The 23,196-nt window shown below is 37.7% G+C and overlaps 1 protein-coding gene across 1 annotated transcript in view; it reads left to right on the forward strand.

Annotated features, from left to right (window-relative positions):
- COL4A1 (collagen type IV alpha 1 chain) overlaps nucleotides 1-22,445 on the forward strand; it is a 222,134-nt gene extending 199,689 nt beyond the window's left edge. Inside the window, exons 40-52 of the mRNA XM_089693592.1 lie at nucleotides 1,537-1,635; nucleotides 6,876-6,926; nucleotides 8,512-8,697; nucleotides 9,171-9,304; nucleotides 9,400-9,472; nucleotides 9,714-9,785; nucleotides 13,461-13,589; nucleotides 13,686-13,784; nucleotides 13,872-14,084; nucleotides 15,302-15,479; nucleotides 16,184-16,298; nucleotides 16,385-16,557; nucleotides 18,968-22,445. Coding sequence (XP_089549718.1) covers nucleotides 1,537-1,635; nucleotides 6,876-6,926; nucleotides 8,512-8,697; nucleotides 9,171-9,304; nucleotides 9,400-9,472; nucleotides 9,714-9,785; nucleotides 13,461-13,589; nucleotides 13,686-13,784; nucleotides 13,872-14,084; nucleotides 15,302-15,479; nucleotides 16,184-16,298; nucleotides 16,385-16,557; nucleotides 18,968-19,064 — 1,619 coding nt within the window. The 3' untranslated portion in view covers nucleotides 19,065-22,445. The remainder of the gene's footprint in view (nucleotides 1-1,536; nucleotides 1,636-6,875; nucleotides 6,927-8,511; nucleotides 8,698-9,170; nucleotides 9,305-9,399; nucleotides 9,473-9,713; nucleotides 9,786-13,460; nucleotides 13,590-13,685; nucleotides 13,785-13,871; nucleotides 14,085-15,301; nucleotides 15,480-16,183; nucleotides 16,299-16,384; nucleotides 16,558-18,967) is intronic.
- Nucleotides 22,446-23,196: the final 751 nt, after the last annotated feature.

Consider the following 23,196-nt stretch of genomic DNA (forward strand, 5'->3'; position numbering starts at 1 on the left):
AAAATATATTTCAAATAGGTTAAAACATGCATCTTGAGTAGTATGACTATGTGAGTGTTTGTAACCCATGTACCATATCTACTGTATATCGAATGGCACTATACTGAACACATTGCCTCAGCTGAACACATTGCCTTTGTAACCCATGTACCATATCTACTGTATATCGAATGGCACTATACTGAACACATTGCCTCAGCTTCCAGCATCAAGGTCAGTGCTAGCTAACTAGTGCCAACAACAGCTTCGAGGCATAAAAACAGAAGCTATATTTCACTTAGATCTTACTTTGTAGTAACCATTATGAAAACACTAAATGAAAAAGACCAGTTTCACTTTAAGGAAACATCATTAGGCCTATTCAATAATACAATCTATAGTGCCATAATTACAGGGGGCTAGTTATAGAAACAAAATCACTGTATGAATGTCTAAAGCAAATGCAAAGCTATCACAAATAATCCCCACAATCTGTCTATTGTGTTTATTAGTTATGATCATTAGCACCATCTAGTGGCCATAATGCAGTATTTTCCTGATAGGTGTATTTCAGGAAAATACTGCATTAAGACCACTAGATGGAGCTGCTGATCAAAGAAATAAACATATTAGGCAAATTCTGGGGATTATTCATGATAAGTGTACATATGCTTGAGGTATTCACACAGCACATTTTTATAAATAGACCCAATTTTGTACTAAGTGCAATAACCTAAAGTAAGCAATCACCTTTCACCTTCTGACCCTAGAAGCACAAGTTGGCTGATTCACATGCTGCATACTAGTTCCAGTGCAGTGTATCAGCAAATAGAATTAGCCTGAGTGCCCCAGAGCTAGTATGTCCATATGAGTTAGGAAATAACTGCTTCCATTGCAGCCTAGTAGGTGTTGTGTTTTGTGACAGTGTAGGTACAATGTGCTATAAAGTGTATGTAAACCCTAACAATGAGCTTCTCTTATTTGCTCCCCTTTGGTCTGTAAAATATACAGTTGAAAGAATTAAGTTATATCTGTTCAATAAGTGCAAAAAATGTCTATTAATCAATTCAGAAATTCAAAGCTATCCTGTGTTCTGTTCACAATTCCTAATTAGCTCTCCTAGTTCTTACAAAACAATTAGAGCATATGTTCTGGAGATAAGAACAGTTGGAGGGATTTATTCATTTATCAAATGACAACTGGGCAGTGCTGACACCATTTTGTCCACAAAGATGCTGTGTTCTGTAAACCTACCATAGGAAATTAAGAGCTGAGCGGATTTCTGAAAAACTACCAGGTATTTCTCTGTACTTGAAGATTTTTAGGAACAAAACATGGAGAAATGTGCATGTTTGGCAGATATGTGCTGCATAGGTGTTTTAAATCTGAAATCCACAAACAAAACATTACAGGTCAAAAAATTCCTGATACCTGTTTTCTTTGAAGCATATTATTTCAAAAATATAGATGCCTGTTTTACATTTGATGAGTTTTAATTGTTATTTAGTAAATTTGAAGCAATATACATATGACATGAATGATTTTATATTGCTACAGGTGAACCTGGAATCCAGGGACCTCCTGGTTCACTTGGAGAAAAGGGTGCGCCTGGTCTTGATGGAATCCCAGGTGCATCTGGTGAGAAAGGTGATCAAGGTAAGTGAAGATCTGTTGTTTTTCACATATAAGATACAGTATCTTCCAGTTGGAAAGAAAGCAAGTGATGAAAATTTTAATTCACTGGCACTTTGCTGATGCATTGTCATGGTCAAGTTCACCATGTTCTAATTCACCAGTAAGAAATAATGTTGTGCCTTTTGACAATAAAAAAGAATAAATATACTGTCCACTATAAATACACCACCTCATCAGCTCAGTTATATAGTATCTCTGTATCCATATGTCTGGGTTGCCATATGCACATGAGGCATCTACCTTCCAGAATAAGCAGTTGCTTCAAGAGGAGTGTCCTAGATCAGTGTTTCACAACTTTATTTCAGTCAAGGCAGCCTGTAAAATTATGCACAGGCACCCCTATCTAAAATGTAAAAAAAGAAACTAATAGTTTACATAATGCAGCAATATCCACACACATATGATGTCTAACATTAGAGGTGATTTATTCTTCCAAAGCAAACACACCCTTGAAAAGTGGTGTTCACTAGTATTCCAGTATTTCTCTTCTACCTCAGCTTCTCTTCCTCACTCAGCTAATGTGACCCCAGTGCTGACAGAGGGGGGAAGAGGAGGGGCAAAAAAAGTGTCTGACAGTCTCTTTATCAACTGATGACGTCATTTGTTAGGATGTTGGTGGTTGGAAGTTTGTAATAGTGCACAATAAAAACACGTGACTTTGTATAACTAAGCGTCAGTCTTCATCCACTCACTGGCTTGTATACAATTTTTGAGCAATTTTTAGGCATTTTGCCAAGGCACCCCTGAAGAAACCTGAAGGCACCCCAGGGTAATAATGTGACATTTCTCTCAAAGTATGTGAACCTTATGCTGATAGGGATACAGAAAAATAATATCATCAACCATTGGAAACCTGTGTCACGGTCTAGAGTCAGATTTGGAGGCCAGCAACTATAGCAGTAGAATGGCACCCAAGGACCAGTTTGATAAGTACAGTAGCAGGTCACCCTGGCAGATGACTTGGGCTTACCCCAGGTCTGGAATATTAACCAGTGTTCATCAGAGCTCTTTGTGGTGGAGATGGCTTTTGCTGCGTGTTAGTGCCAGGGCATGGTCATAAAGATTGGACCACTAGGAGGTGAGCAAGTAGCAGATATAGCAGGTAGGGATAAGCATAAGCGCAGTCAATAAACAAGTCAAAAGTCAGTAACAAGTAGTTGTAGGTTAGGATCAAGCAGAAACATAGTCGAGGAACATGCCAAAGGTTGGTAAAGAGTGGTAGCGAAAATACACAAGGCAGCAGGAGTGACAACAGCGAGATATTGGCTGGAGTGCAATAATCTGGCAAAGAGGAAGTGCAGAGCCATGGCTTAAATAAGAAATTCATTGGAGGAGCAAATGGTTCAAGAAAAGCAGGGTTCAGGGTGGTATCATTCAAGGTATTGTCAAGGGAGAGGTCCAGCATCTCAGGTGGCTCAGTGAGAAGGAACATTGCCAGACACAGCAAGGGTTGTAGGTTCAGACCCATGTCCTGACAGCCTGTGTACCTGGAGTGCTGCATTTAAATCTTTGGAGTGTGGAGGTAGGAGCTTGTTGTACTGGAAAAAAAAGCTATGATATATAAAATTAAAGGGAAACCCCACCAAATTAATTGCTTGCATATCACTTCAGATTCGAATATATCTGCAGATCCCCAATACTGCCAATCAGCCCATTCTGGGACAAATCATGACATCTTGGCACAACAAGCTTTAGATTGAAGAGTTTGCAAAAGGACTTACTTTACTGGGGCCCTCACAATACAGGTTTAAAGTAACTCTTTTGACCTGTGTTGCCCTGTTTGACTGATGAGACTGAGGAAAAAAAGTCCTGGGTAAGCTCCAAACCAACTTGTCTTGAGCCAACCAAGCGGCACTAGTGCTGTCAGAGAAGGGGAATGAGTTACTTGCTAAATTTACCTGGAAGTAAAGCCATAACACTTTTCAGTTACTTGGCAAGCAGCTTTGAATTTGGTTTACAAAGGTGAGACATACACTGTATTGCCAAAACTATTGGGACGTCTCTCCAAATCATTGGAATCAGGTGTTCCAATCACCTCTATGACCACAGGTGTACAAAATCAAGCGCCTAGGCATGCAGACTGCTTCTACAAACATTTATGAAAGAATGGGGCAGGAGCTCAGTGAATTCAAGTGTGGTACCATGGTAGGTTGCCACCAGTGCAATAAGTCCATCTGTGAAATTTCCTAAATTTCCTAAATTTTCCATGCTCAACTGTTAGTGGTATTATAACAAAGTGGAAGCAACTGGGAACAACAGCAACTCAGCCACGAAGTGGTAGGCTACATAAAATGACAGAGTGGGGTCAGCGCATGCTGAAACGCACAGTTCGCAGAAGTCGCCAACTGTCTGCAGAGTCAATAGCTAAAGACCTCCAAACTTTGTTTGGCCTTCAGATTAGCACAAAAACAGTGCGTAGAGAGCTTCGTGGAATGGGTTTCCATGGCTGAGTAGCTGCATCCAAGCCTTGCATTCCCAAGTGCAATGCAAAGTATCAGATGTAGTGATGTAAAGCACGCCGCCACTGAACGCTAAAGCAGTAGAGACGTGTTCTCTGGAGTGGCAAATCAGGCTTCTCTGGCAATCCGATGGACATGTCTGAGTGTGGTGGTTGTGAGGAGAATGGTCCTTGCCTGACTGCATTGTGCTAAGTGTAAAGTTGGGTGGAGGGGGAATTATGGTGTGGGGTTGTGTTTCAGGAATTGGGCTTGGCCCCTTAGTTCCAGTGAAGGGAACTCTTAAGGTGTCAGCATACCAAGACATTTTGTTCAATTTCATGCTCCCAACTTTGTGGGAACAATTTGGGGATGGCCCCTTCTTATTCAAACTTGACTGTGCACCAGTACACAAAGCAAGGTCCATAAAGACATGGATTAGCAAGTCTGGGGTGCAGGAACTTGACTGGCCTGCACAGAGTACTGACTTCAACCAGATAGAACACATTTGGGATGAATTAGAGCTGAGACTCATATGACACCAGTGCCTGACCTCGCAAATTCGCTTCTGGAAGAATGGTCAAACATTCCCATAGACATGCTCCTAAACCTTGTGGACAGTCTTCCCAGAAGAGTTGAAGCTGTTATAGCTGCAAAGGGTGAGCCAACTCAATACTGAACCCTACGGAATAAGACTGGCATGCCATTAAAGTCCACATGTGTGTGTAAAGGCAGGCGTCCCAATAGATATATTCTATTAGAGTGATATGTGTGTATATACTATATATATATATATATATATATATATATATATATTTATTTATTTATTTATTTACAGTGCTCAGCATAAATGAATACACCCAGTTTAAAAAGTAAGATTTTAATCAATATCTCAATGAACACAAGAATAATTTCCAGAATTGTGACAAAACTGAGTTTTATAGAACATTTGTTTAGCTCATTACATGAAAGTAAGGTTAATAATATAACTTTGATTACAAAATCTTCAGTTTTAATCAAACTACTTGATGCAAAAATCAATACACCCTACAACAAAAACTAGTCCATCTAGTATTTTGTATGACCTCCATGTAAGGTCAGCACCAATTCTTCTAGGTATGGAATGAACAAGTTGACAACATATTGCAACATCCATGCTTCAACAACAACCTCTTTTAGAGCATGGATGCTGGATGGAGAGTGATGCTCTACTTTTCTCTTCAGAATTCCCCATAGGTGTTTGATTGGGTTCAGATCAGGGGACATACTTGGCCACTGAATCACTTTCACCCTGTTCTTCAGAGATGCAACAGTGGCCTTAGATATGTGTTTTGGATCATTGTCATCTTGGAAAATGTGCACAACGACCAAGGGCACAGAGTGATGGTAGCATCTCCTCTTTCAATATAGAGCAGTACATCTGTGAATTCATGAAACCATCAATGAAATGCAGCTCCCTGACACCAGCAGCACTCCTGCAGCCCCACAGAAGGACACTGCCACAACCATGTTTCACTGTAGGCACCATGCATTTTCCTCTGTACTTCTCACCTTTGCGACGCCATACAGTTTTGAAGCCATCACTTCCAAAAACATTTTTCTTGGTCTCAACACTCCAGAGTACAGAGTCCTAGTAGTCTTCTTCTTTTTCAGCATGGGCCCTAGCAAAATGTAGGTGGGCTTTTTTGGGCATGGGCTTCCTTCGAGAGGCTTCCTTCATGGACAAAACCCATGCATGCCATTCCTCTGCAGTGTACGCTGTACTGTGCCACAGAAAACAATCACTCCAGTTTGGCTTTCTACTTCTTCAGCTAATGCAGTGAACTTGCATGGCGATTTTCTTCAACCATTCGCATCGGAAGATGCTCCTGTTGCAGTGTTAACTGCCGTGGATGGCCTGAATGTCTGTGTGAGATGGTTGTAGTTTCATCTTTGTTACATTTTTGTATCACTTTTGGTACAGTATTTTGTAAAGCTTTTGCTGATCTTCTTGTAGCCTTCACCTTTCTTGTGTAAAGAAATTATTTTCTTTCTCAGGCATTGTGACATTTCTCTTCCATGTATTGCCATTATCGATAGAATGAAATCGGAAGGGGTTTTCTTTGTTAAGTAATGCCCTTTTACAATAAGCTGTCCGCAGGACACCTGTTTAATAAATAATTAGTCTCACCCATAGTTGAATTCTTGTTAATTAGGATTTTGTTGTAAAAAATCTAGCGTTTCTCCTAAGGCTTTCATTGGGGTGTATTCATTTTTGGTCCTGAATAATTTTGTTAGAAAAAATATTTTTTTGTGTGTGCAAATTAATAATGTTTATTCTGAAAGGAAAGTAAAGATCTTCTGCAAAATCTGTGGGGTGTACTCATTTTATGTTGAGCAATATATTTTTATATATATATATATAGTGATCTGCGGATAGGTAGCAGGTATAAAGCTGCTCTCTGGGGTAGGCACACTTTAAGCCCCTGATATCAGTCCAGTGGAGTAGCGGTAAACAGTTGTATATTTAGTCTATTTACTAGTTCTGTACAGTGAAGTAAACAGAAAGAGTTCAAAAACTCTTAAAACAAAATCCTAGCCCTGTCCCGGCACTAACTACACAATCAAAAAAATCCTGACTGTCAGGCTGTTCAAGCCTTGCGCTTGTCAGCCTCCACATACACAGCTTGTTTGCTTTTCACCAACCTTGCAGTTGTAAAAGACACAACCTATAATTCTATGTGTGTGTAAAAAAAACAAAAACATAATATTGTACCCTATCCTAAGGTTTACCGGGAAGAGCCCTGCCTGGATTTCCTGGAGAACGGGGAGAGAAAGGTATGACAATATATGGAGGGATGACAATCTTGTCCAAGGATTCATGTGGGGACACTGTCATATTTTGTTATTTTGTCATTTTAGATATCTGCTCTACCATCTGTTGGAGTTATTAAAAACTACAACACAAACACATAAAATGATATTTCACTTATATGACTCTCTTTTCTCTGTCTTTGGAGAGAAAGCTTAAGTTAATTTGGACATAATATGATTAGCCAAGTCATGTAATCAATATTTAATCTTCCCATTTAGTTTAAGATGTCAATGATGTCTCCATAATTTTAAAATATATATATTTTAAAATTTCTGATTTTATTAATTATGTATGAGTAAAATATATTAACATTTTTATTCCTTGAATAGTTTGATTTGCCATTGGTTCGGCATATGTGAATAATTTTATGAACTCAAACTCAGAGGAGATTGCTATAGAACAAATTTTGGTATTAACCCTTTTGTTGCCAGAACCGTTTTTGCTTTCCTGAAGATTAGTTAAAACCCCCAAAATTATATATTTTCTGAAGGTTCCAGGAAATGCAGAAGTGATTATTTGGCTTTACACCCTCCCAAACTACTATTGTCAGAAAGCTGACAGTTAGCTTGACAAGTGTACATGCCTGCAGGCTTGACAGGTATAAATACTTCATGCTTCTGCAGACAACCTTATGTTGGTGGTAACCAAATTAATTACAAACCAAATGTAATTTCTACTTGCAAAAATGCACGAAAAGCTGGGTACTGCCATGGAAGACATGTACCAATGCAAAGAAAAAGAAAAAAACAATCAGGAGGGAGAGGATCTCATCATGCCACTTTTAGGTCAAAATTTAAAAATACATAAATCCTGTATATAAAGTAACATGCTTTTGAGATATCTTCAAGCTGTAAATGGTGTTAAGGAACCTTAAAAGTTTCACAGACACCATCATATTGTCATTGACAGTGTACAATGGCATCCCATATATGGCTATGGGATTAATTTTTTTCTTTTAGAATTAGATTGATTTAAATACAGCAGCAGCCCAATCTGATTATTTCAGTTTGAAAAAAAGGAAGGCTTTTTTCAGGTAGCTTTAGCACATCACATGCCTTTTAAAATGGTAATAGACTATCTTTGACTTGAAAATAGAATTTGGCCAGTAGATTGCTATGGCTGTCTCTGTTTTCGCCTAAGAAAATTGTCCTGCAACTGGCCAGTTTCAAACTCTCATTAAGAATGAAAAAAATACAGCAGTATAAATTGTCCAGCAGGGAACATTGGCAAGAATGTAATAGAAGAAAAAAGTACAGGCAGGTGTTTTCCTGTGCAGTTCTGCACTTTCTCTGCAGCGCCTTCCAATACATTGACACTTTGGCTGCTCCTGCAGATTTCGCCATGGTAGCAGCAAATCGGAACCTCATTGCCATGCTTGAATTTTATTAGTCTGTTATGAAATGTTTTCATATAAGCATATAGTGGCCAATATTCTTTAATAAACATTACCCAGAAGCAGCTCTACTTTGTGTTTTCTGTAAAATAGTATGCAAACATTTTTGACAGTGGAGTAGTTTTGAAAAAAACTGAGATAATCTGTTAAACTAGGTTACAAAGGCGAAACTGGTTTACCTGGCGCACCTGGTCTCCCTGGCTTTCCTGGCATTAAAGGTGATCAAGGGTTTCCTGGTAGGGAAGGATCTCAAGGGACAGCAGGTTTTCCTGGACCTCCTGGAGTGGCAATGGAAGGTCCAAAAGGAGAAAAAGGAATTCAGGGTCCACCTGGATTTCCAGGTAAGAAAAACTAAATATGTCTATACTGTATGTACTTGTTTCTACACTGCTAGTTGCTTCTACTAAATATGTATTTTGCCAGGATTCCTGATGTACAACATATTTTATTGATGTGCCCACAATGCTATCCTTATACAAGGCTCCTACCATATGTAAGCTCTATTGCACAACTGTGCTCTCTATATATCTTGAAAAATAATCCAGTAGGGGAGGATGATATAGCATTTTGTGCTGTGTGTGCTTTATTGAACTTTTCTTAGATGTGCTAGAAATATTGTGACCTGGGTACTAGACAATTGTAAAAAACAGAATAGTAATCAATTCCTGCCTATTTTGTCCAGAACAGATTATTCGACTCTGGGCATGTTTAACCTGTTTAATGATATTTATTTATGATTTTTTTGCAATCTGAATAACATTTGGAATAAATATGTTGAAGTTCTTGTGAGTAACATAATATATTGTTACCTAAGGTTCTCCGGGTGCTGTGGGTGTTCCTGGATCTGCAGGACAGGTTGGATTGAAAGGAGAAAAAGGACAGCAGGGTTGGCCTGGAGCTCCTGGTACCCCAGGAGTGAAAGGTGAAACTGGAATACAAGGTCTTCCTGTAAGTTAGTAACACTTTACTGTATAAATTATGTATAAATATTTTACTTTCAATGGCACTAAGGGGGCATTCTGACTTTCTTTTTGATTATTTAGGGTGATGCTGGTTCTCCAGGAATAGAAGGACAGAAGGGTGATGTAGGTTCTCAAGGATCGCCAGGATTTCCAGGTAATCTATCTATCTATCTATCTATCTATCTATCTATCTATCTATCTATCTATCTATCTTTTTATATACATACAGCAAAAAGGTATATTTATGCATGTATGTATGTATGTATGTATGTATGTATGTATGTATGTATCTATCTATTTTTTATATACATACAGCAAAAAGGTATATTTATGCATGTATGTATGTTATACTGTATTATAATAGTATAATATACTAGTTCTTTTCTTTTTATAAGGTTTGAAAGGTTCACTGGGACTCATCGGAGAGAAAGGACAAATAGGAGAGCGGGGAGAACCTGGAACTAGAGGTATTTTGTGAACTTCTGCTTGAGTTTTATGTGGAAAGGTATTTTTCTCACTAGTATTTCAAAGTACTGTATATTTTAATGTAGTAAGGTTATACATTTATTTGTAGCAAGAATTATTGAGGCATCCAACACTGGCATCTGTAGTCCCTTAGAAAACAAACATACAATACAATTGTAAAATGGAAAAATAAGGGGTTAGTTGTCAAAGTAAAGTGGTGAGTATAAGAACCTGTAGAGAAATCAATGTACAGGCAAACTTAACAAAATAGGAATGTCCAGATGGTAGTGTGGTGCAGGGTGTATAAAATAATAATATTAAATAAACAAGTCACCACAGCAGCACCCACAACATAAGATACAATATGTCCTTATATATACACCATGAAATTGTGTGTCTCAATACTTCCCTATAATAAATAATATAAATCATAAGTTTAAATTAAGCACATTAAACATTCAAAATAGAGTCCATATAGAGATTCATTAAGCCTAAATTCAATTGTCCACAATATCTTAAATAAACCTAGCGAGATGTGAATCCACCACCAGTACACACTGCCTCTTACCAGATGGACAGACCCCAAGTTATAGCTGGTCTGGTATAGCATGAAACTATGCATCTTGATCCAGATCATCTGTCAAGGAAATACATGTGGTACTGTGATCTCTTCCTTCTAGTCTTTTCAGGATTCGGTTTAAAAGAGATGTATTTCCAATAGTGAGTTACCGTTAAAAAAGTTTGTTGATAAAAGCCAAAAAACTACTGTGCCTAAGATGTGTATGTACATGAATGCATTAGAAGAGGGGATGGAAATGAGAGAGGAGTCTCTACAGGCATAAATTGCAATTATATCGAAAGAGGGGAAAAACTTGTCCCAGTGTGCCAGTTATAGACCTATATCGCTATTGATCGTTGCTTCTTTTGCAAAAGAGCAAGAAAGAGAATCACCCAGTGTTAGTTCTGTTGATTGATGCCAAAAAAGCCTTTGATAGGGTAGATTGGGGATTTATGATTGATACATTGGAAGCACTAGGAATTGAACCCAAAATGGTACAATGGATAAAAAAGTTATATAGTTTGCCATCAGCAGCAGTGAAGGTCAATGGCTCATTGTCACAGTTTTTCAAAATGTATAACGGACAAAGACAGGGATGTCCACTTTCTCCCCTACTTTTTGTTATATCCCTGGAACCGCTACTAGCAACTGTACGAAGGAATATAGACATAAAGAAATTTTGATAGGAGACATGGAACATAAGGTCGCGGCATATGCAGAAAACATGTTATTTTACATTGTAAACCCTAGAGTAACCTTTCCCAACTTAATGTTTAAATATTTGGCGAGTTAATAAATCTGAAAATTAATCCCTCAAAGTCAGAGATATTACATATTAATGTTCCGAAGATAGATAAACAGATGTTACAAAAAGTTTTTCCCTTTGTATGGAGGGAAAAGTAACTGAGTTACTTAGGTGAAGTTATCCCCTCCCTTAAAGAACATATAACAGAAAAATTACATTCCATTAATAAATTAGTTAAAGGATGAATTGAGGAAAATATCAACAGGATCACTCTCTTGGATTGGTCGTATAAATATGATAAAGATGGTGATAGTCCCAAAGATCCTGTATAAATGTCATATGCTCCCAATATATATACTGGGTCCATTTTTTGAGACTATAAAAAAGATGATACTCAAATATATATGGGTAAATAAAAAACCAAGAGTAAACTATGAGTTATTGTGCAAAGATAGAATTAATGGGGGTTTAAATGAGCCGAACTTTAGAAAATACTATTGTGCTGTGTTGATTTCATGAATAGCAGATTGGATATTTAATTCACAGGGGAAAAGTTGGATAAGGATGGAATGTACATTGAGTGAATCACAATTAGATAAGATTATCTGGCTTCCACAACAGTTTTGATCTCTTTCTGAAAACACAAGCGCTTTTTTTCCAAGGAATGTTTTTAAGGTTTGTGATAGAATTCACAAACAAAGGGGGTGGGAGTATAACTCACTGTTTATACCACTAGGGGGAACAGATTTCTTCCCTCCGGGGAAAGAGAATATTTTATGTTGGATGAGTGGCATTATTAACAATTAAGACATTTTGTTACAGTGCTCCTGCAGCCATTAAGGACAGTGGAGGATATGTATCCATTTGAACAACTTTTTAGTATGGATACAATACAAAAACATGTTACTTCCTACTTTTATAAGATCATTACTGATTTATCTGGATCTGTCTCTCCACCGTTCTTGGAAAAGTGGGAAAAGGAGCTTGGATCAAAATTAAATGAACAAGAAAAAAAGAAAATATTTAATTTTAACACATGGTGCAGTGGATATGAATACAGTAGAAATGAACCTTTATGCTGGAGGGGGTGTGGGATGGAAGGAACAATGGTACATATATGGTGGGATTGTCCTACAATATACAAATTTTGGCAAGGAATAATACAATAAATACAGGAGATAACGGAGATTAGTATAATGAAGGATCCTTGGGTTTGTTTATGTCATAATTCCGATTTCACGGTGAAAAAATATAAGAACATGATGACATTTAATTTAATAAATGCGGCTAAAGGATTGATTCTGAGATTCTGGCAGATACAGGAAACCCTGTATATAAAAGACTGGATAAATAGAGTGGATTTTATATACAGGATGGAGGAACTATACCATATTGCAGTGGATAAAATTGAAAAATGTAAGAAAACTTGGGATAGAAGGAAGGACTTTACAGCATCCAAGAGATATTCAGAATTGATCGGAGTGTAAAGGAGGGCAAGAGGCAAGGATAGGATTGATGGTTCTTTTAGTCTTTGATAGGTAGAGAAGGAGAGTGGAGTGAAGAAGAAAGATGGTAGGAGTAAATAGAGGAACAGGAGGAAAAAGTAAATAGTAGGAGGTGACTGGTTGGTGGGCGAGGGGGTGGGTAGGAGGGAGGGGAAGGGAATATGTAAAATTTGTTGTGGAAATTGTGATTGCAATGTTTTGAAAATTTGTTGTATTTATAATGTAAAATTAATAAAAATATCATTTAAAAAAAGCCAAAAAACTACTTACAATGTATCTTCACATACAGCTCATGTCGTATAAAACGCAGCTGGTGCCAGCTCAATTAGTGTAGATGATGTCAGCATGAACTCCATCCCACACCGACGTACATTTCGTTTCAACAGACGTTGTCAAGGGGATCAATCTGATCCCCACACGCCGTTCTCTCCCACTCTCCACTGCGGGAAACCTCCCTGCACCGCTCCTGTGTAAACTGAGGCTATCACAAGCCTGGGTTTACAAAAGGAGCAATGGGGAAACAACATGCGATTTGGACAGGAATTGCATTCCAGTGCAAATCACATGCTAATCTTTGCATCTGTACATTTTATATTGACACAAATTGCACCACAAAGAATCGATACTCGGTTTCACAAATCACACTACTACTACTAAATTTACTTTAACATGTAAATTTTGTAACCATTATTGTGTCTTGACTGTTATTCGAGAAGCATAAAGATAAGGTAAAAACGTTTCCAAAAAATTCTAGATTTACTCTTTTAAAATGTTTTTTGGCCGTGTATTATGTTATGAATCACCGATTTGTTAAAAAAATTGTTTAAAGATGCATTATAGTTATTTCATCATCTTTTTTATATTTTAGGTTTACAAGGTCTACCAGGGCCTGCAGGTCAACTTCAGATAATTAAAGGAGATCCTGGCCCTCCAGGACCAACAGGCCCCAGTGGCCCTAAAGGATTCCCAGGATATTCTGGTCCTAAGGGAGAGCAAGGTTGGAACACTGATTAAATTTGACTGAGCTAGTTACTAAAAACGTACCTTCCAGTTATACCAAATAAATACTAACCAAGCTAAAACTCATCTGTAGGTATTATCGGTGCTGTAGGATTGCCTGGACCACCTGGAGCGCCAGGAATAAATGGTATCCCAGGTCAAAAAGGTGAAATTGGTCCCAGTGGGCCAACAGGTAGGTTTTCTATAATATAGTGCACAGTATGAAAACAAATAAATGGCAAATAAGTTACTATTTTCCAAATATATTTTTATATTAAAGGCCCAAGAGGGTATGCTGGCCCACCAGGTTCAGATGGTTTACCTGGTCCCATTGGCTTACCTGGACTTCCTTCTATGGCTCATGGATTCCTGGTTACAAGACACAGCCAGACAACTGAGGAGCCATCCTGTCCTCTAGGCACAGTCCCAGTATACACTGGTTACTCACTTCTTTATGTACAAGGAAATGAAAGGGCACATGGCCAAGATCTAGGTAAGCTTGGTGTTATTAACTCTAAGCTGTGTTGTCTGGTCTGATTAAGTGGGTAGAGTTCCCCTGAAATGTTATACCACATCCTGTTCTGAATTGCACATTTACCTATTTGAATGCCTCCCCTTTGCTTCTTGCTCTGTATGGCGTCTTCTAGTCTTTCAGTTAGAGAAAAACAGTCAAAAAGAGAGTTACTAATGTGCTGACTCCATAAAAACATAATACTGGCAGGGGTTTTAGCCTTCCCCTACTCTACAGAAAAAAAAAATATATATATATCTATATTTCTGTCTGCAAAGATTTTCCTTCACTTTTGGTCTATTGAAACTGTTGTCACCAAGACAGAAAGTGAACATAACATTTTTGAACAATATGTCCATACATGTTCGCGGCTAAATGCCAGTGCTTAAATGCACAGGTAGTGTTTTCTAGAATGCATTCCTATGGGAAAAAAAAAAAATTGATACCTGTGGCTCCCAGTCACAGCAACAACAAACATATTTTACACTGTACTCCCATGTGCAAGAGGCCAAAGGGAATATATAGTCTTTTCAGTGTCTTTAGATAATCACGAAAATGTAAACAAGACCAAATTGATGTAATTATGTTTATATGAATTAGAAAAAAGTGTTTTAAAAACATTTTTCTGTTGTGTTATGCTGCCCCTTCTCACAATGCAAGTCTATGAGTTATCTGGGATATTTAAAACAATCTATTCAATAGGTGACTGTTATCTTGTCTGCAGTTGTTAATATGAATAAAGTCATTGCACTTGTCAGTAAAGCAGGCCATAACTGGATTAAAACTCAGCTGGGTTCAGCAGGGACCGGGTGAATTTTGATCCATGTTTGGGCTAGCTGGTTGTACACAATTCAATCGATCAATTTGTATATAACCAGAACGATCAGTGCTGCTGGTTATAGTTGGCAAGACTAATCATTGCATTCTGCCGGCGGGGAGCTACAATAGATCAGCAGGAGTGGTTCCCCCAACTACATTGAATATGTGGTTGAGGGAATTGGTTGAGCAGAAATAAATTAATAATGTATGGCCAGCCTAAGTGCTGTCTTATTGATAATCTATTTCTATATGTAATATAATAAAAGCAAGAAAGTCAAAGAATGCAAAAATATATAATTATTATGGTCACTGAAAATACACTGTATGCACCCTTTCACATAAATGAGTTCACTGTAATAATGCAATTGTTTGATTTCAAGGTGCTGCTGGAAGCTGTCTACGTAAATTCAGCACAATGCCTTTCCTGTTCTGTAATATTAATAACGTATGTAACTTTGCATCAAGAAACGATTATTCCTACTGGCTCTCAACACCTGAACCAATGCCAATGAGCATGGCTCCTGTCACAGGAGATCATATCAAACCTTTCATTAGCAGGTAAGTAGACCCTTCACTTTTCATGCTCTTGAAGATGATGCAAGGAGAGTTAGAAATGGAACAATTTTATATGCAATTGTGAAATGTACATTTTATGGAAATAGCATGTCATCTTTTGCACTGCAGTTCTCTTTTCTGTTTTTCGCATTACAAAAATGCTCAGTGGCAACTGTGTTTAGTAAATGTAAAAGTATGAAACGTCTGCACAGATTTACTGCATGTATTTTTCTGGAGCTGTTGATTCTGGTGCTGGGTTATTTCTACTACCTGATTTGGTACAGGACTACTTGCTTCCAGGGCACAATCTTCCAGGGCAGGATATGAGAAAATGCAGAATACATTGTTTTATGTTTTAACTATACATTAGGGATCAGTTAGGTCAGTGATGGTAAAACACTGGTCAGGTACATTTGACACATCAAGTAAATGTATAATTATTCCCTTACTCGTGCTCTTTGAGAGATTTCTATTGATACTCCTATATTTCAGATAGATAGATAGATAGATAGATAGATAGATAGATAGTTACCTTTTATAACTTACATTCATACAAGTGCGTGCCTGGTTTGTAATTTTTGGATATCCTTGCTGTTTCATTTGCATTTAACATCAATCAAAAAGGCAACATATTAAAACTGATTTTTGATAGCTTGGTCTTGTTTGAACGACATACTGAAAGTTGGATTCTTCCATCGATGTTATAGATGCAGTGTTTGTGAAGCACCAGCTATGGTGATGGCAGTTCACAGTCAAACAATTCAGATCCCTCCATGTCCAGATGGGTGGATTTCATTGTGGATTGGATATTCATTTGTAATGGTAAGTTTTGCCATCTCACATATAAACTGCATTGTATAGGTTGCAACTGTTTTGCTTTCCTAACAAGTAACCTTTTTTGATTCTAGCAAACGAGTGCTGGTGCTGAAGGTTCTGGCCAGGCTTTGGCATCTCCAGGTTCTTGTCTGGAGGAATTCCGTAGTGTACCATTCATTGAGTGTCATGGACGAGGAACCTGTAACTACTATGCCAATACATACAGCTTTTGGCTGGCTACAATTGAGAGAGATGACATGTTCAAGTGAGTTACATTCAATACCTTGTCAGGAAATATATTAAAATAAATTACAGCTACAAAGAAATGGTTTTAAAACTGTTAATAAACAGGGTCTGGATGAAAGTGTGTGGATGTCCCTTCTATAAGTTGACCCTCCGTGAGCAGATTGGTGGGGGGATTGCCCAGTCTGCACTGGATTTTGACAAACCCTAGCGATGACCAGATCTGATGGCTATTAATGTTTGGCAGCCATAGCAGACATCTAAGTCATGCAGATATCTGAAAAGATACTGTCTGCCTGAAAAGTTGATAAGTGGCATAGGTTAGTTATTAGCAAATATTTGGACGTCATGAGTTAAATGCTTTCATAAACCTAATTACAATATGTCTCTGGATATTTTCATTTATCCAGGTCATCATATGGTTAGTAGCAGCTAGTGACATTCAACTGAAATTGTTCAGTAATGCTTAAAATAGAAGTATGGCTTTTTATTTTTCCCCCCATTATAATTACTTAGGTGGATGCAGCACCAGTCTGATGTTGGATCTGTCTCCCATCTGGCTCTAAGGGTGATCACCACCGCTGTGAGCAGAGAGCAGTGACTGTCAGTGACCACTGTCTGTTCTGCCCCCTCCATGCTCACTGGAGCGCTGGGTTGTGGAGGGGGAAGGAGCAGCTGGCTCAGGCTCTCAGCAGCTCACTGAGTGGCTGAGCCAGGTGCTGCTTCAGACTCTGGGGTGGATCCCGACTTTGAAGTCAGGATTTTTCCCCAGCTTGGACTGGCTGAGTGATGTCAGCTGTCAGTGTGCTTCAGCATGCTGTCTGCTGAAAATGGTTCACAGGATTGCAAAACGGACTGCACTCCTGCGATCCACAGAAATACAGCTAAACGAGCTTTAGCTGTACTTTTCCTTTAGGATGTTTTACTGCTTATCCAAGAAGCTTCTTGAAGAATGGATGAGCAATATATGAAATATACTTAGCGTTACAGAACAAGTTCAGTGGAATGTAACTAAAGCTGGTCATACGCAATGCAAATCTGGTTTGGTTCCTGATGAACAAGCAGAAGCTTTCAATGTGGGGGGCCCCGTCATCCACCTCCCAACCAGACATTCCTCAAATGAAAAAAGAAAGAAGCCAGATGGAAAACTTTTGGCTGAACAACGGCTGCATTGAATCAAAAGCAATTGCTGTTGGTTCATTTATCAGTAAAGATGAAGAAAAACTGGCCATATAATCTTAAATAAGATTTCTTTACTTTCAAATGAAGTAATCTGTTATATAAGGAAGAGCTTACCTCCCATTGTCCTGAACTTTTTAACGTGGCTTCAAACAAAGTAAAACAATCTTATGATTCTTACAATATCAACACACTTATGCACCAGTCTAATCACGTGACTCCATCTTAGCTAAAAGTTCACTAGCCGTGCTTAATTTAGCCAGGCCAGAAAGTACCAAACAACTTACATGGTGTAGGGCCCTTTTACTCTGATCAGTTTTTGGAACACATTGCACAAAAAGCGGAACAAAAATGTGTGAAAAATGTATCCCTTTTAATCCTGTGGAACTCTTCACACTCCAGGTGAACTGCACTTTAAAAAGTCCAGCATGCTGCATTTTTGGTGCAGTTTTTCAAAAGTGCACCAAAAAGGCACCTTCCTTTAAAGTCAATGGGAGCACATAAAATGAACATCTAAAGTGCATCAGGGTGGTTCTCCAGTCAGTTTTGACCTCTGGCTCTGAGGGGCAAAGCTGTGATCCAACTCCCCGCTGAAGGACACACACCTCTCTTCTTCCATCATGTATGGCTGTGTGAAGTTCATCTCTATCTCCTCTCTGTTCCGTGCTAAGTCCAGGACTCTGTACAGACCAATTTCTGCATAAGTTTTGTCTCGGCCAGAGGTTCAAACTATAGAGGGCAACATACTTCTCAGTGGGACATAAAACCCATGTACCCAGCTGGTACTTCCTATCAGTATAGTCAGCAGGGACATTGATACTGCTGTTAAATTCATTGGTGTTGGTGCTGCCACAGTCAGTGTGGCTGTCTCTGGTGCTGGTATTGGAACAGTTTTTGGAAGTCTCATTATTGGCTATGCCAGATATCCTTCATTGAAGCAGCAGTTGTTCTCAAAATGTAAAGAAAAAAAGAAAGAAAAAAGGTGCATTAATGTGAAAGAGCCCTTATAGGTAGTTTGCCTCTCATATATGACAGATGAAAATAGAATATACTACCGTAAGTGTTCGGCCATTGCTTTGGAACACACACTCCTATGTATAGGACCATTTACATTCAAGGAACTCTACTTTTGTTGTACTTAACATTACAAAGGCATTATCCTATATTCATTATATAGCATATAGAATATTCCTTTGTGACCTGAGTTACAAGCAAAAATTTTTATTGACTAATAATTTGTTTTATACCCCCAGAAAACCTACACCTTCAACTCTGAAAGCTGGAGATCTCCGTACACATGTCAGCCGATGTCAAGTATGCATGAGACTTAATAATATCAGAAATCAATAAACATCAAAAATCATATTTGAATACAAAATATGGTGCTATTTTTCTAACATGAAAATCCAAATACTATATCCATGTACCTCACTATTGTACAAGAAAAAAGTAAAGTGCATTATAGGAAAGCTCATCATTCACCCTGTTTTACTGGTCCTTGCCTGCTTACAGAGAAAAGACAATCATATCCCTTTATGGCACTTTGAAATGTTATAAAGTAAATAAAACAATGCACTGATTCCCTACAGCAGCAGAAGCTGATTTCTTAATTCATAAGGTGCTAGGAGATATACAGTGCCTTATGCTGTTAACTCCTCCTACTTCTCTTGTATTATATTTTATTCTCTGTTTCATAGATATAAGTATTTTGAAATTCTTGTATAATTGTTTCAATAACTGATGTATGTCCACTATCTGTACAAAGTAAAACTGAGATAATTTGTAGCTAGAAGTTAAAAACAAGAAGTACTTTATTAAAGCAACTACCATTTTGGCATAATTTAAGACAGCGATAGCATGTAAGTGCACATCTGAAAGAGATACTTCCATACAGTTTTTTTTTCTCAAATGTGTGCTTCATTTTCTATGTCACTTTAGATTTTTATAACATTTTGTCAGTTAAGTATTATAGACTTATTTGAAAAAAAAAACATTCAGAATGAGGCTTCAGTTCTAGCTTTCTTAATGCTATTTTATTATCCTGTGTCCTGTTCTGCTAAACAAAAACCTTGACACACGGGGTTTATGTGTTTCATACAAACCCATCAGTAACCGATGGACCGTTCAGGAACTGTTCCAAAAAGTGGTGTGTCCTGAGAACTAGTCCAGGCATCATGCTCTTCTGAAACACTTGCTGAGTTTCCTAATATCCTTCTTCTGTGGATTCAAGAACATATGAATTCAAGGGGATGCTCATGTTCTGAATCCCAAGCTGTTGTTCTTAATTACTTCATTCACTTAACAAAAAAAAATCATAGATAATAATGAAGGAATTTAATATAGCAGCATGGAAACCAAATCTTATTACTGTAATGAATCCCTATACTGCTCAGTTGTACTTAATCCAGAATACCCAGAGTAGAGATTTGCAGGAGTTTTGCAAATATCTTCTATTCAACAAAAAGCTTAGTTTGATTCAGGTCCTGAACCTAGCCAATTGAATTGCTCCTCTATAACTGTTTTTGTTTTTTTTTCCTCAGCATTAAAACTATGCTATACTCTTACATCATGTAACAGAACACTTATTATAATTATATATAATACATTTGTCAAATAAAAAACCCACTCATAGTAAATATATTTTTCCAGCATCCTATATTTTAGTAATTTATGTTTATAATAAAACAAATATACACTAACTGACTGTTTTTATGTAAATTTTTCAAATATATATATAATGTACAATGTAATACTAAAGAATCAAGCTCCCTGCTATTTTATGTGGCTTATAGTTTACAAAATGATTTTGCCACTTGCATTGTTGTAAATTATATTCGCATATTGAATGTACCATGAATCTAATCCAGATTGAACATATGTTCTTATGTCAAATATGATGCATTCCATGGTGTGAATACCATCAGTATTCTGCAGCATCTTATCATCAATTCTACAGCAACTTTAGACTGTCCCACACTAACTCGTAGCTTTGTAATTAAATTCTACAAAAGTTTTTAAAGTGTTCCTTATAAAAGCTTACATGAAATTGACATATTTTGATAAAAAGTTGCTGAGCTGCCTAAATTATTAAATCCCAGCAAGAAATATTACTGCCAGTGGGGTACATTCAGGAACTGATTTCTGCATAGCCAACATAGTCCACAGCCTAGGGTGGAATACCTGCCAAGGTTGGTACACAGTAACCTTTTCCATCATCAGTAATGCATTGTAGTGTATTTTAAAAGGTTTCAGACTGTTGTCCTGCCAGTACATTTTGAGTCCTCATTTTAGTTGTCATTGCAAAGTTTGTGTATTTTATTTTATTGTTTGGTAGAATAGTGTAATGTGTTCTTAAATTTGACTCTATGCAGTTAAAATTTAACTGCAAACAGACTAGAACAACAGTTTGCTCTAATCATCAGTTCTGGGTGTACTGAAACAGAGTAGGCAATCTCTCTTTCAGATTTTTGACCCCAGCCTTGGCATGCCTTACAATATGTAAGTGAAATACTAAGAGTGTAGCCAGTTGACTGGGGTAGGAGAATGGCAGAGCAAGATTAGGGGTCTAGGGGCAAGAAGTATGAATCTGGTCTTAAGATATGTTGGCTGTTGAGGACCTGTGAAAATCTCCTAACATTCCTCGCTGTTGCCCTACATATGTGAATGATCTCTTTTCAGAGTAGCTCCTTTTTAATGTCCATCGCCAACAAAAGATTTCTAGGTACAAAAACTTAATTTCCCTATTCAGAAAATCACAAACTGTCATTCAGCAATGTATCTGCAGCACTTTGATAACTGGTAAACATTTATCATGAAAATTTTCTACAGATTTATAGATTTGTTGCTAGAAGATCATTTGTATTTCACTAAACGTATTCATATTCCTTGATTGATAGCTGCTAAGAGCAAGATCTCAGGCACAGTCAAACCTGGCTGAAACTTGAATTAAGAGAGATAAACAGTAAGGCACAGTCATTATGTAGCTCACCAAGGCAGGAAGAAGAGCGCTGACCCCCATATACATTTATTCTAACAAACTATACATAGAAACAATACTTTTTTTAGACATGAACATACAGTGCTAAAATTATTTACATTTGTTTTACTTCACAGTAATTAGATTATTTTCATTCAGTTGATCATTCTGACGTACTGTATATCTAAAACTTTGAAAATACTATAGTTTCTCTTTAAGCTCACCTGTTCCCTCTACAAAGAGCTTGGATAATCAGCAATGAAGTACAGGTTAAAAACTGAGAAATGGCCAAGATCTGAAATGTGTTTCTTTTAAACTTCCCTTGTGCCTACTCAGATGGGTTACCGGAGTAGGCTCTCCAGTCATTTCAGGGATCTTGTGCTATAGAGCAAGCCACAAAGGCAGTATATCTCTCCCTGATTGCTTCAATACAGCTTTGCAATTGCAACACAAATGCCATCCTAGGCTGTAGTTCTCTGAATGTTACTTACACAAATTAGTGGTGTACTAGAGATCCACCAGAACAGAAACTGGTATTTGTAATAAACATTTAATGGGGTTAAAGGAAAGTAACATACATTTCCAAAACGATTACTACCCTTTTCACCATCACAAATGTGCCTTAATATATGATTAGTGTTTTCTGATTATTTTTCTTTTTTTTTTTAATTTCCAAACCACTTTTAAAGATTGTTAAAGAGTGTTTGTGTTTTCTGAATGTGCATAACATAAAAGCTCCAGTTTGTAATAAAGAACTTGCGTATTTTTTATTGGTTGACTAAATGCCAGATGGTTTTGCTACTAATAACTCTGTTACAATATTAACTGTAATGTTAAAAATCCACAAAAAGATAAAGATCTCTGAATAATAAAACTGACCGGTAGGCACAAGGAATATCTCCTAAATGATGCACGCTTACCTTCACCGGGAGAGCACAATAGCTCAGTTGACAGTAAATAAAATCGCATCATCTATGGCCTGCCTTACTCTACTGTAAGGCAAGATTCTGAGTTTGTTGCCTTAACCTGTAAATAAAAGTTTCTTGTGTTAGTCAAAGACGTGGTTGTTTTGAGGCCCAAGGCCTTCTTTCTCTTCAAAGTAGTTTCTCCTTTCACTTTAACTAGAACATTATCCCAGATATCCAAAGTAATGATGGGCTTGATGTTCGAGTCGAGCATAAGTTCATATGTTCGGCAAACAGACGAGTGGTAAGGGCGTTCAGCAGGCTGTTTGACCACCGTGCCCCACAATGCACTGCACTCTGACAATCAGGCAATGCACTGGACGATACCACTGGCTCTGCCCAATTGTTTACATCTAACTGACACATGTTAGATAGCGGCGAGTGCTAGGCCGGTGTGGATGGGTCGGTGGGTGTCGGGGTTTTTTTTAAATTTTGGCAAGTTGGCATTGTCATGACAGCATTGAACGTCATAATTGATGATGGATTACAATGATGGAACCATTTTTTTAGCTATTTTTCCCCCAATTTTTCCACTTTTTTT

This window comes from Staurois parvus, unplaced genomic scaffold, assembly GCF_062004578.1.
Source record: "Staurois parvus isolate SC_StPar_1 unplaced genomic scaffold, SC_StPar_1.0 ptg000634l, whole genome shotgun sequence".
Lineage (NCBI taxonomy): Eukaryota > Metazoa > Chordata > Amphibia > Anura > Ranidae > Staurois > Staurois parvus.